This window comes from Polistes canadensis, unplaced genomic scaffold, assembly GCF_001313835.1.
Source record: "Polistes canadensis isolate GaletaPanama2010 unplaced genomic scaffold, ASM131383v1 scaffold_366, whole genome shotgun sequence".
NCBI classification, from domain to species: Eukaryota; Metazoa; Arthropoda; class Insecta; order Hymenoptera; family Vespidae; genus Polistes; species Polistes canadensis.
Window position 1 is genome coordinate 50,098 of NW_014569913.1, and position 15,289 is coordinate 65,386.

At 30.0% G+C, this 15,289-nt stretch overlaps 1 protein-coding gene across 1 annotated transcript in view; it reads left to right on the forward strand.

Moving 5' to 3' along the window:
• The window catches only part of LOC106792005 (segmentation protein cap'n'collar), a 59,887-nt gene extending 44,976 nt beyond the window's left edge, over window positions 1–14,911 (forward strand). The window contains exons 7-12 of the mRNA XM_014758092.1: window positions 12,504–12,801; window positions 13,009–13,160; window positions 13,513–13,692; window positions 13,810–13,908; window positions 14,008–14,372; window positions 14,621–14,911. Coding sequence (XP_014613578.1) covers window positions 12,504–12,801; window positions 13,009–13,160; window positions 13,513–13,692; window positions 13,810–13,908; window positions 14,008–14,372; window positions 14,621–14,788 — 1,262 coding nt within the window. The 3' untranslated portion in view covers window positions 14,789–14,911. The remainder of the gene's footprint in view (window positions 1–12,503; window positions 12,802–13,008; window positions 13,161–13,512; window positions 13,693–13,809; window positions 13,909–14,007; window positions 14,373–14,620) is intronic.
• The last annotated feature ends 378 nt before the right edge of the window (window positions 14,912–15,289 follow it).

Below are 15,289 nucleotides of genomic sequence, written 5' to 3' on the forward strand. Positions count from 1 at the left end.
TCTTTTTCTCTCTCATTTTCTCATTTTTAAACGAAAGAGAAAGAATTAAGGATCTCGTTTTCACGCATATCTACATATGTTATTCGGTGCACGTGTGTGTGTGTGTGTGTCTTCTTCTTGCATATACGTACACACATTCTATCTATCTATCTATCTCTCTCTCTTTCTCTTTCTTTATATGTTTTCTGTCTCTCTAATTCTTTATTTCGTTCTTGCTTGCACACGTTTGTGCGTTCACGGCGAATATGTGTGTCACAAGGCGGCATGTGAGTCATTCCCTTCTTTTGCCATTGCATCCCGTGTCGGCCGATCGTAATAATAGAACGAAATTGATTCACTCGAAGAGACGAAGACGACGGTAAAACTACGATGGCAAAGACGAAGACGAAGAGACAGAGACGTAGTAGTGTCGTACTACACTCCTCCTCGGTGTCATTTATTCGGTTTTTCATTTTTCTCACATTTATTTTTAAATCATTTCCTCCAATCTAAAATTTCGTTGGATAATGTATCTCGATAAATTAAGATACACGAATAACCCCAGCCACTTTCACCCACAGTGCATGAGAAAATATTTTTAATTAATTTAATTTAGGGGAAGGGGCATTCTCTATGCACATTTGTGAATTTCGTTTTGGAAAAAATTGTATTACTCGTGACAATTTTACTTTGATAAAATTCGATTACGATTATTTTTGATATATTACATTTGTTTTGTTTTATAATTACTCTCTATATAATTGATATTTTGTTGTCGTCGTTAATTTAGATTAGTTTAATAGTTTTTAATGTTTTGCATACAAATAGAAAATTACTCCCCACTTTTTCGTCATTGTTCTTCTTTACTCTCCCTCTCTCACTCTGTTTCTGTTTCTTTTTATCTATCTGTGTTCTCTTTCTTTCTTTCTTTCATACTTTATTTTTCTCTTTTAACGTCATGTGTCAAATGATTGTAGTTATTCGTTAATTCTAAACGCGTTTGTTCAACGTTTAAATACTACTCTAGCATAGAATAAGAAGTTGTCGGCGAGCCAACGAGGAAAACAGATTTATTATTGGAGCCCTGCAGGTTATCGGTGCTGATAATAAACGGAAAAAGAGAAACACACATCGGGAGATCAACGAACAATTTATTCTTCTTCTTCTTCTTCCCATCATTCTCTCCTATACGATTATTCAACGAGTAAGATTTTCGTGCTTCTTTCTTATTTTACTATCTTTAAAAAACAAGAGAGAGAGAGAGAGAGAGAGAGAGAGAGAGAGAAAGAGAATCGTATAAATACGTCATAGTTTATTAGTTATTGACGGAACGTGATGTTTTCGTTAGAAAATATATTTATCTTATTTTATACAACTCAACCAAGAGGAGAACACTACGTGTTCTTTATAACAAACAAAAATGTCTCTGACTACTACTGTCGATTAGTTTCATTAAGTGGGGGTTTCTTTTATTTATTTTTATTTTATTTTTTTTTAATTGTCATATAACAATCCCACGAGTTAGAGTAATTGTTTGTTTCATTTATTCTCGTCACTTTGTATACAAACACTCTGAAGTATTACTTTTCTATTACGAAGGTATCTCTATGTAACTATACGTTGTTTCTTTCTTTCTTTTTCTTTCTTCGTTAGACAGGAAACTGAAAAAAGAAAAAAAGAAGTAGAAAGAGATATTACACAGCGATATCGAACGAAAGTTGATACGATATCTTTCTTCTAATGTGCTTACGTGTTTTTATGAGCTTACTTTTATCGTATTATACACTTTTAATACAACTTTGCGTTTTGATTAACCACCACCCATCCCGTCTCGTGCTTCGATAATCAAAATTTATCAGCAAATTCGATTACGATTATTTTTTTTATATATTATATTTGTTTGTTTTATAATACTCTCTATGCTCATTTGTGAATTTTGTTTTGGGAAAAATTGTATTGCTCGTAGAAATTTTACTTTGATAATATTTTTGGATAATCAAAAATTAAAGATTCAATTATTGCATCGAGAGTTTATACGGTATGTGCACAAGTTTGTTGTACAAGTTTCACGAAGACTTTTTTTTGTTTTTATCTTAATAAATATACCATGCAATTTTTTTACTAGACAAATTTCTTAAATGGAATAAAATACTATAGTATTATCGGATTGTCTACTTTTGTTCTTCGATGATATCACCACAAATAATCCGACTACATACTATTCTCAGATTGAGATAACGAAGAAAGGAGGTCAAAAAAAAATGTTCATGCTAATTGTGTCGAAAAATTGTTTGCGGTGCGTTATAAGGGTAAATATTTCCTTAACTTTATTTATTATTACGTAAATTTCTCTTGCGCATAAATTTTGTCTTTCCTTTTCGTCTAATCGTAATGAATTTTCTTCATTAAAAAAAAAAACGAACAAAAAAAATATAAAATAAATTTGCAAGCACGTTTATATTAGTAAAGATAACAAAAGATACATATATATAGAAGTGTCAGTAAATTGAATCGATACAAGTTTTATATGTGAACGTATTTTATACCTGTACACCTACACATGAATATTAAACTTGAACGATAGCCTTTTTTTCGAATCCAATTACCTCTTATCTGCTTAGCAGAAAAAAACAGAGAGAGAGAAAAAAAATGCACGATATTTTATGCCAGTTGGACAACGCCATTGCTACTTCGTAATTTTCTTCATTAAAACAATTATTATTTAAGCAACGATTGTTTATCCTATCGTTGTTCCAGTTTTGAATCCGAAATATATTGATATTATATCAATACATTGTATAAATTAAAATTTGTGTATATATATAAAATATGAGATAAAAAAAAGAAAGGATTTAATGTCACGAGGAAGTAAAAACACTTAAATTTATATCATGTATTTAAAAATACAGCTTCGCGTTAAAGGTGTAGGTGGTACGAATGGATCATCGATAATGTCGTCACATTACCTCGAAGAAAAATGTTTTAAAGAATACGGGAGGAAAAAAATAATAAAAAAAAAAAAAAAGAGTTATTTCCTCGTTTAACTTCTTCTTTTGCTTACTCGTATATTTTTCTTCTTCTTCCTTTTTTTCTATTTTTTTCTTTACCATGATTTATATATGGATAACGAGGAAGAACGTAGAAAAGTTATTCGCATAGGAATACGATGATTATTCGCATATGAACAAAAATATTTACAATTGAATTATTATTCGATTCTCATTTTTATTATTTATTTATTTATTTCTTCCTTTCCTTTTATTTATTTTCTATCTCTCTCTCTCTCTCTCTTTCTTGTTCTTTAATGTTAAAGACATTTTTTTTATATTGAATGCATCGATAATAAAAATCACCTACAACGTTATGAAATTGTTTCATTGTAAGAAGATAAGATCGAATTATTTGATTTTTATGGTTTTCAGTGGGTGGTAGTGGGTGGTGTTGTTTCTATGCTTTTCGTGTTAAAAATCTTTGACTTAACGTTTAAAAAAGAATTTTTCCATTCTTTCTTTTCTTGATATTATCATCATCATGTTCGCTTTTTGGAAGGACGAGCTACTTTTCTTTCTTTGTTTTTGCTAAGTTGCATTTTTGTAATAACATCAGAAGAAAATTTGTATATTGTTTTATTAAGTGGGACGAAACACTTTGGGATGATCGGAAAATATATTTCTAAGTAAGACATTAAGCTAACATATTTATTTTTGAGTATTAAGAAGAAATTTTTTTACTTTAAATCAGAAAAAAAATATTTTTAACATGAACGCGTTTAAACGAATATAAAAAGTTTATCTCTTCGAAAATATATAATCGTTAAACCGATTTGCAAATATTATACGAGTTTCTAAATTGTCGTTAAGATAAAGATAAGCCTTCTCTTTTTTGAAGATAAGATCATTCGTATTTCGAACTAAATAATATGTGTGGTACGTATGTATGTATATGTAAATGAAATATATATTATATATATATATATATCGATTCATTGAACAGTGAATTGAGGTAAAGAAAACATAAATGAAGAAGTCAGACTTTGAACATGTTTTCTAGCTTGTTATTCAACGTGATCCAGAAAAATATTCATAACGTTGCCTTTTATTACTTTTTTTTTTCAATACTTTCGTAGAGACCGAATTCTAAATACTTGAAATTATAATTCGTCAGCCTTGACCAATCGTTATTTTGAATGATTTCTTTTTATTGAAGTTCTTTTTATTTTTTTTTCGAAACAAACTTACGTTTCTTCTTCAGCCAACATTGTTCGTAAAATTATGCTTGAGTAAGACGAAACTGATATAGAAAAAAAAAAACAACAAAAATAAATGCATATGTTAAGACACGTGATATTAATGCACACACGTGGGGATGGATACAAATATAATAATTAAAAATAAATATGCATTTTAACTGTGAAACGTGGTGGTGCTAATGACTATTTTGTTTTAGTCGAAAAATATAATTCAAAATGCGGAGAAGTAAACAAATATATTTTTTTTTCTGTACACACAATTGTTGCATTTCGTTAGTATTGAAAAATGTTTGATATTTTTATTATCGTTAATTGGTTAAAGTAAATTGTATAGAAAAAATATATATAATATATTATATTAAGAACACATACAGTGTTATCGTTCTCAAGGAACATTACTTGTATAGACTTATCGGCTTAGAAGTGCACGAAATAATCTTGAAAGGGAGGCGGGGGGGATAAGGGAAACCTTGCGTTTCCGGTAACGTGTCTTTCCGTTTTAGATTACGCTTATCGCGCAAATTTATACGAGTTTCATTTTAGTTAACATAGGAGAAACGATTTTATATGTCCAATACTAAAAAGAAAATAGATTCGATGAGTTTTCTTAAAAAAAAAAAAAAACAAACACAAGATGATGTTCACCAATTTTTTTCGCAATAACGTCTTTGGCAAAGATTTTCTTTTATTATACCCACTACCCCCCAATTTATTTCTCTTTTAACCCCACTCTAATCGATTAAAAAAAATGAATGAATATAATTTGCCATAATTAACGTAATAATTCCAAACATTTTTTCATACGTATAATGAATTGAATAATCGGTTCTCGAACGTTTGTTCACACAAATGTTGGTCAAATATTTACTTAGTTTTTCTTTTTATGAATTGTGGTGGTACGTGCTCAATCATTTTTTTTTTTTCGGTTCATACGTGTATCTCTTTGAACGAACACATTCTAAACTGATAACAAAAAATATATCAACAGCAGCAGCAGTAGTAACAGCCTTGACAACGACATTCCAATCAAAATGTGTTACAATTTTGTATAATATTTTTGATATTTGTCGTGTTTCAATTTTTTAATTTATCTATCGAATAGACTTTTTTTTTTTTTATTAAGATTAAATATTTCGTAAAGAAACGTTTTTACACAATCGTGTTAATTAAATATAAGAATTATAGTTTTGTAATAATAATAATAATGATATAGATAATATTTCACAAATGTAGATTTAGTTAGAAATAGTTTCAGTGTTCTTTTATTATCGTTAAGCGTGATTCGTTGAAAGATATTGCATCCATATTTGAAGTGCTTAGTCATACGGCGTATTAGAGAACAACTTGGCGAACGAACAAGTACGTTTGAATAAACATATGGCTTGTATTTTCTATCTCTCTTTCACTTTCTCATTTTTCTTTCATTAAACTCATCTTTAGCTATGATTAATTTCCATCGTTATCATCGATGGGAACAACAAAACTGACTTTGACTTTTATCTAGAAAACCTTTGACGATGATAATGTAATAAAACAATGTATCAATGTCTTCAAATAATTACTCGTTTATGTTTTTTGTTTTCTTCTTATTCTTCTTCTTTCTTTTTCTTTTAACTTTGCATTACTTACAATAGAATTTTTTCAAACTAATTAGTAGTAACTCCTTGATTTATCTTGTCACGTCTTACATAATAATCGTTTACGTGGGATCGATAAGTTTTCTACCTTTTTTGTTTTTTTGTTTTTTTTTTTTCAAAGATATATTTCATGCAAATTCTAATAAAAAAATATATATATATATATATATGTATGTAGATGATTGTAAATTTGTGCAAAACAAAAACAAATCTTATCTTATTTTTTACGGTAATCGCATGAATCGTTCGTTACTGTCTTATCCTTGGGATTTCGAGTTTAGAAATTCTCGTGACGATGATGAGATCACAGGAAGAAGATTTATCGAGAATAACAAAATAAAAAAGTTACATTAGCGTATTATTATTATTTTGGAAAATAAATCAAAAATGATTTCTCATAATTCAAAATAATATTGTTAATTTAATGTTAATACACGTTTATATCAGAAAAATAATTATTTTGAAGTAATAGAACTCTGTGAGAACTAGAAATTATATAATAAAATCAATTTACCGTGTTCGTATAATAAGAGAGAAGTATTTAAATGAGTTTTCGATATTAAACTTTGAAAGTGATCGAATTTCAAATCGACAATCGTGGAAAACGATAATTCTATAGATAGATCTGAGATGTGATTAGTATGCGAAACGCATGGAAGCATAAATAAACCATAAATATGAATGGTTAGATATAAATATATATATATATATAACAATTTATGTAAATACTTACGCGTGACGTGTTATATTTCTCATGCATATCCAATGATTATGTTAAACGATTTTATATATATTCATGCACATGCACACACGCGATCGCTTTTGGTTAATGTTAAGAATCATTTTTTTGTCCTTTAAGATTTGTCAATGATCAGAATAAAAGGGTGTTCGTCTGTTCATGTTTCGATTTCAAATCTCATGGATAGATACTAATGATTATAATTATTAGTTGAACGTTTGTATATACATATATATATGTATATATAACTATATATTAGTAAAGTATCCACCCACGGTCGATGGTGAAAGTAGGAATGACTACCGCATACGTATCTACATACTTATGTGCTTACGTTTCTTTATGTTCCGTAGGTTGTATGATTGCATTACAAGAACTCTCACATTACGTTCTAACGTTACGCGTCTTTTAATTGATTAAATTCTTCTCTACGAAAAAGAGAAAGAGAGATGTAGTTTAAACTATTTCGTTTTATTCATCCGAAAATTATTGACGAAATTCGAAATTTACGAATAAATTTGAACTGACGATGATGATGATGAGGTTCGATTAGAAAGTTTTTACATTTTGAGAGAATGAACAATTGTGATTGAGAATTAAAACATACTAAAAGAGAGAGAGAGAGAGAGAGAGAGAGGTGCAGTTTAAACTACTTCGTTGTATTCATCCGAAAATGTTGACGAAATACGAAATTGACGAATAAATTTGAACTGACGATGAAGTTCGGATTAATAAATTTGTACATTTTGAGAGAACGAACAATTGTGATTAAGAATTGTGAAAACACACATAACGCGAAAGAAATAATAATAGTCAGTTGTGTTTTTCGGCACGTTGTTTAGCTCGTGCAGCAAGTAACATGCTGTCATCGGACACAGAACGTCATCGGCTCTCCCACCGTTCGATGACGATCGTCCAATGCCGAAGAGAAAACCCGAAGCCTCCTCCACGGTCTTTTCAAGCCTCTCGCTGTTCTGTTCTGTTCTGTTCTGTGCTGTTATGCGAATGGTGACGCCCCATGTTGGGGGACAGCCTCGCGAATACGAACGAATACTTAAATAGTTATGTTTACGTGTTCTCGCGATCGTACCGTTTTATCACATCATCTTACACATGCAGAAAAAACTTTTTCGTTTCTCTCATATGTTTCTAAGTTTTTTTTTTAAATTCAAGTGAAACCAATTTAAAACGCACACGCGTTCTCGTACACATCCCCCAAACTCCTCCACCCACCATCAATGTTTTTTTCTGTGGATAAAAAGAAATTAATAAAAAGTGCTAAATTAAAAAGAGAGTGCAAATTAATTGAAGAAAATCTTAAAAAGAAAAATAATCGAATATAATTACTACGAGATATATTTCGTGGAATCGTTTTGAAATTATTCTTTTCGGTATCATCATCATCATCATCACTATTAATGTGTGTTAAGTGTTTCCGTTTTTTCCTTTTTTTTTTATTTCTGTGAAGTTTCTGACTCCTTATCTATCGTCATTGTAAAACTCTCTCAGTTTTAAGAAAAGACGTGTGTTTCTTGCAATCGTATCTTGTGATTGATTTTAAGAAGAAAAACCTCTGTGAAGATATAAAGGGGATTCAATTTCTTGTGTTGGGATTCATGATCATTGGAACATTATAAAAAGATTAATTCTAATGCAACGTGTAATACATTTTTTATATGTATTCAATATTAACAAATAAAAAACCAAATTGAGACGAATGATTCGGTTAATCTTTCATTCGATTAAATTCAAACGTATTGTGGTAGTGTCTGTCGTCTATAATAAGCTTAAGAAGGTTATTGTGAAACAGAGAAAGGAACATTTTAACCGAGCTAAGGTGTTAAAACGTGTAAAGATCGGTGCTCTAGAAGAAAAGAAGATATTTTGAACGTGTTCGTTCATATAATTCATATATCTCAAAAATATGCATTGTTATATGCATTACAGTATTCATTATACTGTCAAAATCCTTCGAAATTTAATTAAAAAGATTTAATTGGATTTATTGGACTATAATTGGAGAAAAAAGAAAAAGAAAAAAGACATAGGGAAAGATTGTTAGATCGTTATCGATCAATCGAAAAGAAGAAATAAAATCTTCAGAGGAAGGGGGAGGGCTTGAATGGCGACCATGGGAGTTATTATGTACATACCAAGTAGGTAATTTCAAATTAATCAAAAACGAAAACTAATCCTGTTCTTTTTATTTTATTATATTATATATATTTATTGTACATGTTCCTCCTCCCATTTTTCGTTTATTTCCTTCTTTCATTTTTCCTCTTTAACCATTCAAATGACCGTGTCCTGTAATTTGTAGACAACAAAAATTCAGTGAAAACGCATTTCAAATGTACCATTATTTATTTGTAAATAAATGAAGAAGATATATAATTATATCGTACACGTATTCAATTGTCTAAAATCTCATTTAATATGAAAATATATTCCTGTTTTATTAAAGAGGGTCACCTTTGACCGCTTATGATAAAAGAATATAGGTACACATGAAGTATCGGAATGTAGAATTATTCTACATATTTTTGATCAAATTTCTAATCGTTATCATTGATCACGCAAGTGACGATCGAGCCAATCAATTCTCGCGTCTTGTTTTCGCCTTATTATTTATCTTTTTCTTTATTTTTTTCCTTTTGTATTCTAGATGATACATACGTTCGATCATGCGCTCAATTTGATTAGGAAATTTCGAAAAAATAAAAAAAATCGTTAAAGTTTATTCATAATTTTCACATATTATATTATATTGAGTGAATATATTTAATTTTAATATTTAATTTAAATATATATTATACACACACACACATGCATGCATGCATGCATGCATATATATGTATATTATAATTGCAATCACCTATCGACCCTGACATACGATTAAAAGTCAAGAAAAATATGAATAGCGTCCAATGATCATCGTCTGGTACGAAACGGGAAACACTATATGTGTATTATTCATTTGATTACATACTTTTTTACTTACTTACTTACTTACTTACTTATGCGATGAGTATCTATAAGTGTATACGTGAGAAAGAGAGAGAAATAAAGACTCATTTAATCGTGTTACACGTATACGAAGTCACATCCACGTGTCTGATATGCCATCGACCCACATGTAACTCAATTTGTCTGACCGATTGATAGCAAACTCTGGCCACACAACAAGGGTTCTTTTTTATCGTCAAATCTGTAACACATTTATACAAATGTATATATATATATATACAGGGATATACGTATAAAAACACATATAAATATCTTTAACGTGTTTCTTAATCTTTTGTGCTCTCATAATTTAATAATCTTCCTTTTAATCGATTTTAAATTAATTTTTCTTCGATAATATTCTTCTTCTTCTTCTTTTTTCTCCCCTTCATCCCCTTTTCGATTGTTGTTGCGTTTAATATTATACGAATATATTATAATTAAAAAAAATGTATGATCAAAAGTATATTATTCTCGAACGAGATCAAAATCTTTTGAATTTTTTGACGATATCGTAGCAGACATCGAGAGACAACAACACAACACGACAATATTTATTATCGTAGCTTTTGTAAAAGCTTCCTTTTTCTTTTTTTTTAAATGCATATCGTTTTTGCGTAACGTCAACTTATGTAAATAGTAAAAAAAAAAAAAAAAAAAAGAAACTTATATAATATTTATATTTAATATCGGATTAAAAGCGTATCTTTTTCATATGACCGTAGACGATATTTAATTCGGCGTGGTTTAAATGGATCATTGATAAAAGAAGGAGGATGAGGAGGGAGGGCGGGAGGGCGAGGGGAATTAATTATATCGTGAATTTTTATCGTTAAAGATATCAGCAGTAAAAAATCATATGACAAGTCATGAAATTTTGGGACAATTAATTTGCATAGATAAAATAATAATGTGTACACGCGAGTTTTAGATCAGAAATTTCTTTTTTTTTTTTTTTTTTGTTTGATCGCATAAGTAAACGTGTTTAATAAAAAGATCTTATAAAACTAAGGATATGTTTAATATTATGGTTAATTATAATCCCACGTTTAAGCGGAACGTTAATCGATTCTTATCGATCACGTCTACGAATTTGCATTTCTAACGGGCTCACTGAAGTCAAGTCATGCGGTTGTTTATTATACTGTGATCGTATCCCGTTTACTTGTTTTAAAACATTGGTTGGTTGGTTGATTGGTTGGTTGGTGTATGCAAGGCGAGAATTAATTATTAATATCGTCGTTTTTCTTTTTTTTTCTTCTTTTTTTTTTTATTTCTACCTCTCCCTCGTGCCTAACGAAAAGGTTAATGAACGTACTTAACGTTTTCGTTATTATTTTATTGGGTTTTTTATTTTTCATTACCAACAGCAGACCACTTCAATTAAAGACGTCAATCTTTTTTGTTTTTTTACGATTATAACGTTTTTTGATTTATTTCAAAGTAAAGAAATATATTATAATGATGATCGTGTTTGATAGACGATCAAATTAATTGTGATCTGTTTTTAATGACAATTTCAGATAAAAGAAAAAGAATTATCGTTTAACTTTTTCTTCCACACACTCTTCATGGATTATAATAATATATTATATCTTATTAAGTTATGTAATGTAATTGACATTTAACGGTGATTATAAAACAAACAGGAAGCTTTTAAAAAATCAAATACTTTAACTTGATATATTACATGCGTTGAAATCTTATAATAATTACGATATAATTAATCATAATATTTAACGAAAAGTTATTCAATTTATAATAAGGAAAATATTAACGAGTTTTAAAACTTCGATATCCAATGATTGAAACACTAAAATGATTTTATATATATATATATATATATATATCTGATTAAATAATGATACGTTCATAATATGTACGTGATTCTTAGAAATTCCTATCAGCCAACAGCATGCGCTCGTTCATTGACGATTATCATCAAAGATTCAACAACCGCATACGTGGAATTAATCGCTTAAAGTCCGAATAGAACTATTATTATCCGAATGAGAAGATAAATTCGTCTGTTATTCAAAATGAAAGAGATAAATGAACCGAGAGATGATGGGATCTCTTCGTATAAGCGTAAATAAAATTACAACGTCGTATATATTATAATTTGTCAACAATTTATTGCTCAATAGCAAAAATGATCGATATATTAAGAGATATATATATATTTTTTTTGTATAAAGATCAATGATATATCAATTTATATTTTGGCAGACTTTGAGTCTTTCAATTATTTATCTCTTCGTATAATCTAATTGATAATATGAAGCTAATATATTTCTGCAACGAGTAGAAAAATATTCTACCCATTGACAATGCTGATGTGAAAATTATCTCGTTTTCTAATATAAAGACGTTATTTCTAATATATCAGTATCGAATTCGATAGCGTGTTTCGCAAAACACGTATTCTTCCCAATGTGTGTATGTGTGTGTATCATTGCTGATCATGTAACGTGAATTTGCTAGAAGGATTCTCTCTTTCTCGGCATCGTACGGAACCGGTTGTAGGAAATGTCACGATTGCAAAAAAAGTCATTCCAGTTGATGTCAGTACTACCTATACGTATATTATATTCTCAGATTGTTCATTTTACTCATTTGAAAAAAGGAATATAAATGTGATTGCTTCCTGCAATCCAAATGAGAAATCTACATCCCGAATCATAATTTAAGATATTGTATTTAACAAGACTTATGAGTTTCAATTATTATCCATCCTCACCATTCACATTCTTCTTTCTCAATCAATTATTATTCTATGATATCAAAAGTTTTGATTGAATATTTTTCCAAATATTGTTTGATATTTAATAATAGGAAAAATAAAAAGGAGACGACAATTTGTAAGAAATTTAGTATCTTCTTTATTTTTCAGGCATGTACACCATGCGTATGCTGGATAATGGTAGCAATAATGCATCCGGGCCAACCGGAGCAGCTGCTTTACCAGGAGTCCAAACAGCTGGTGGTACCACGTCAACAACGACGGCCCTGACAAGTGTAACGAGTTTACCTGCTGTCACAGATGAGAGAATGGATGCTTCTAGTGATAGTGCAGTCAGTAGCATGGGCAGTGAACGCGTGCCATCCCTCTCGGATGGGGAGTGGATGGAAACTGGCTCAAATTCCAGTCACACGCAAGCTGACTCACATTACACCATGGATTATGCTAGGTACATTTGACAAATTTCTCATTCAGAATGATCTTCCTTTTTAAGAAGGACAAGTTTTTAATAGAATGTCATTTTAAAACAGGTAAAATATTTAGATTCTAGATTATGAAGAAAAATTACAATTTAATTTTATCTATAACATATATATATATATATATATATGTTGAGTTTTTATAGTTTTCTTATTCTTTTATTTTCTTTTTGTAGTAAGTACCGAATGCCTTACGACTGCAGTTATTCAGTTTCTGGAAGAAACGCTGGTTCTCCAAGATGTCAGCCAGAGAGGACCGCCGTACCACCGGTTGCACAGAAAAAACATCAAATGTTCGCCAAACGATATTTCCAAGAGCAAGGCACCGGTTCGTAGAAAAATTGTCATATTATTTAGTTAAACGTAATGTGATTCTAATATATAATAAAAGTCTTTTGAAAATGATCATCCAATGAAATCATTTAACAAAGCAATATTTTTTTGTTTCCTATTATCTTATCGCGTTGCATAAAGTCTCTTTGACGTCTATTATTTGATTCGTATCTTGGTTTCTTTTTCTTTTTTCTTTTTTTTTTTATTTCGCGTTAAACCGGCGCACCGATACATTCTCAAGAAATAATATTTCAATAAAATTATCGTAACTCAGAGTTTGTTCTCTTTCTCTCTATCTTTTTTTTCTTATATATGCTTTTTTTATTTAAATGAAAATGTTTTTCTAGGATCACCATTAGGAGGAACGGCACATCCTACCACCCCTATAAAATATGAATATGATTCACCACATACGGTCGGTGCTGGGGCACCGGGCAATGCTTATTCCGGGCCAATTGAAGGTGCAGCCGGGCCACAATCTGAAATTAAATATAGTTGCAGTGTCGACTTCACTCGTCATCAATCTGGTAATCATTTCTTTTCTTTTCTCTTTTTCAATTAATGAGATTCTAATAAGTATCTCGTTATGGAAAATGTTTTTAATAAATATCATCACTGATTAATAATATTTATAATTTTTGTAGGGCGATCAGCAATTGAACACGTTCATCATAATCATACTTATCATTTACCCGCTGAAAGTTCAGGATCTCTTCAACGTCCCCTTTCTCGTGATAAGAAAGGTATTACAATATATCTCAAAATCTCATTATGATTAATATTTAAATTTTAGATTAAATTTGTATTATATATTAATTTTTGTTTTGTTGGGGGAAATTTAGTACGGAAGAACGAGAGCGACGAACATTTGACACGAGATGAAAAACGTGCAAGAGCGTTAAACGTACCTATTCCAGTAAACGACATCATTAATTTACCTATGGACGAATTTAATGAACGCCTTAGCAAATACGATTTAAGCGAAGCACAATTATCTTTGATACGTGATATCAGAAGGCGAGGTAAAAACAAGGTGGCAGCTCAGAATTGTCGCAAACGAAAATTGGATCAAATCATCAGTCTTGCGGACGAAGTTAAAGAGATGCGCGATCGTAAGATGAGATTAATACGGGAACATGATTTTATGCTTCTGGAAAGACAACGCGTTAAAGACAAGTTCAGTCAACTTTATCGCCACGTTTTCCAGGTCAGCTGAAAGAGAGAATTATTATGAATATGATTCGATAATGTCTACTTATTTTCCTATCATATTTTATTACCCTAACGTATATTTGAAATGCTTTTATTATTATACTCTTCGATAAACGATTAATAACTTTTATTAATATTCAATGATATAAAGTAACGATCAGAGAAATGAATTTCATTTTGATAAGATTATCTTGAATTATCAAAAGAAATAACAATATTAAATAGATAATTATAATGTTTCAGTCTCTTCGAGATCCTGATGGTAATCAATACCATCCATACGAATACAGTCTTCAGCAATCCGCTGATGGAAATGTTTTGTTGGTACCAAGAAATCAAACCAATCCTCATCATCCGTGCCCTTCATCCATGGAACCGAAGACGAAGCCAGATCCTGAACACAAGGAATGAAACTGTCAAAGGATCGTATTCAAAACGATTGGTTAACTAGATAATATCGCTGTTTCGTATAGCGAATCGTCAATAACGGCGTAAATTCAAATGTTAACGATGATGTTAACTAAGAGCTTCGTGTTAAAGCCAGAGAAACATATTTGCGATACAATACTTTTGTCGAATGGATTTCATAACTTCACATTTGACATACTTTGCACGCTATTCGATTGAACAACGAATTTGCTAAAAATCGCGTATTAAATTTATCAGGACAGCAACTTAAATTATAGTATATAATATATATATACAAAATAAATATGTACGTTTATCGTGTACATATTTATCATAATGCCGAGGATTCTAATTAAAAAGAGATATGCAAGAAAAAAGATTTATAATTTAGGTCATATAATGACCAAAAGTGATGATACAATTTCAGACGTAATATATACGTATATGTTATTTACATTGAATATATCTTATCAGTGAAACTTACATGAAATGTTATATATGTTA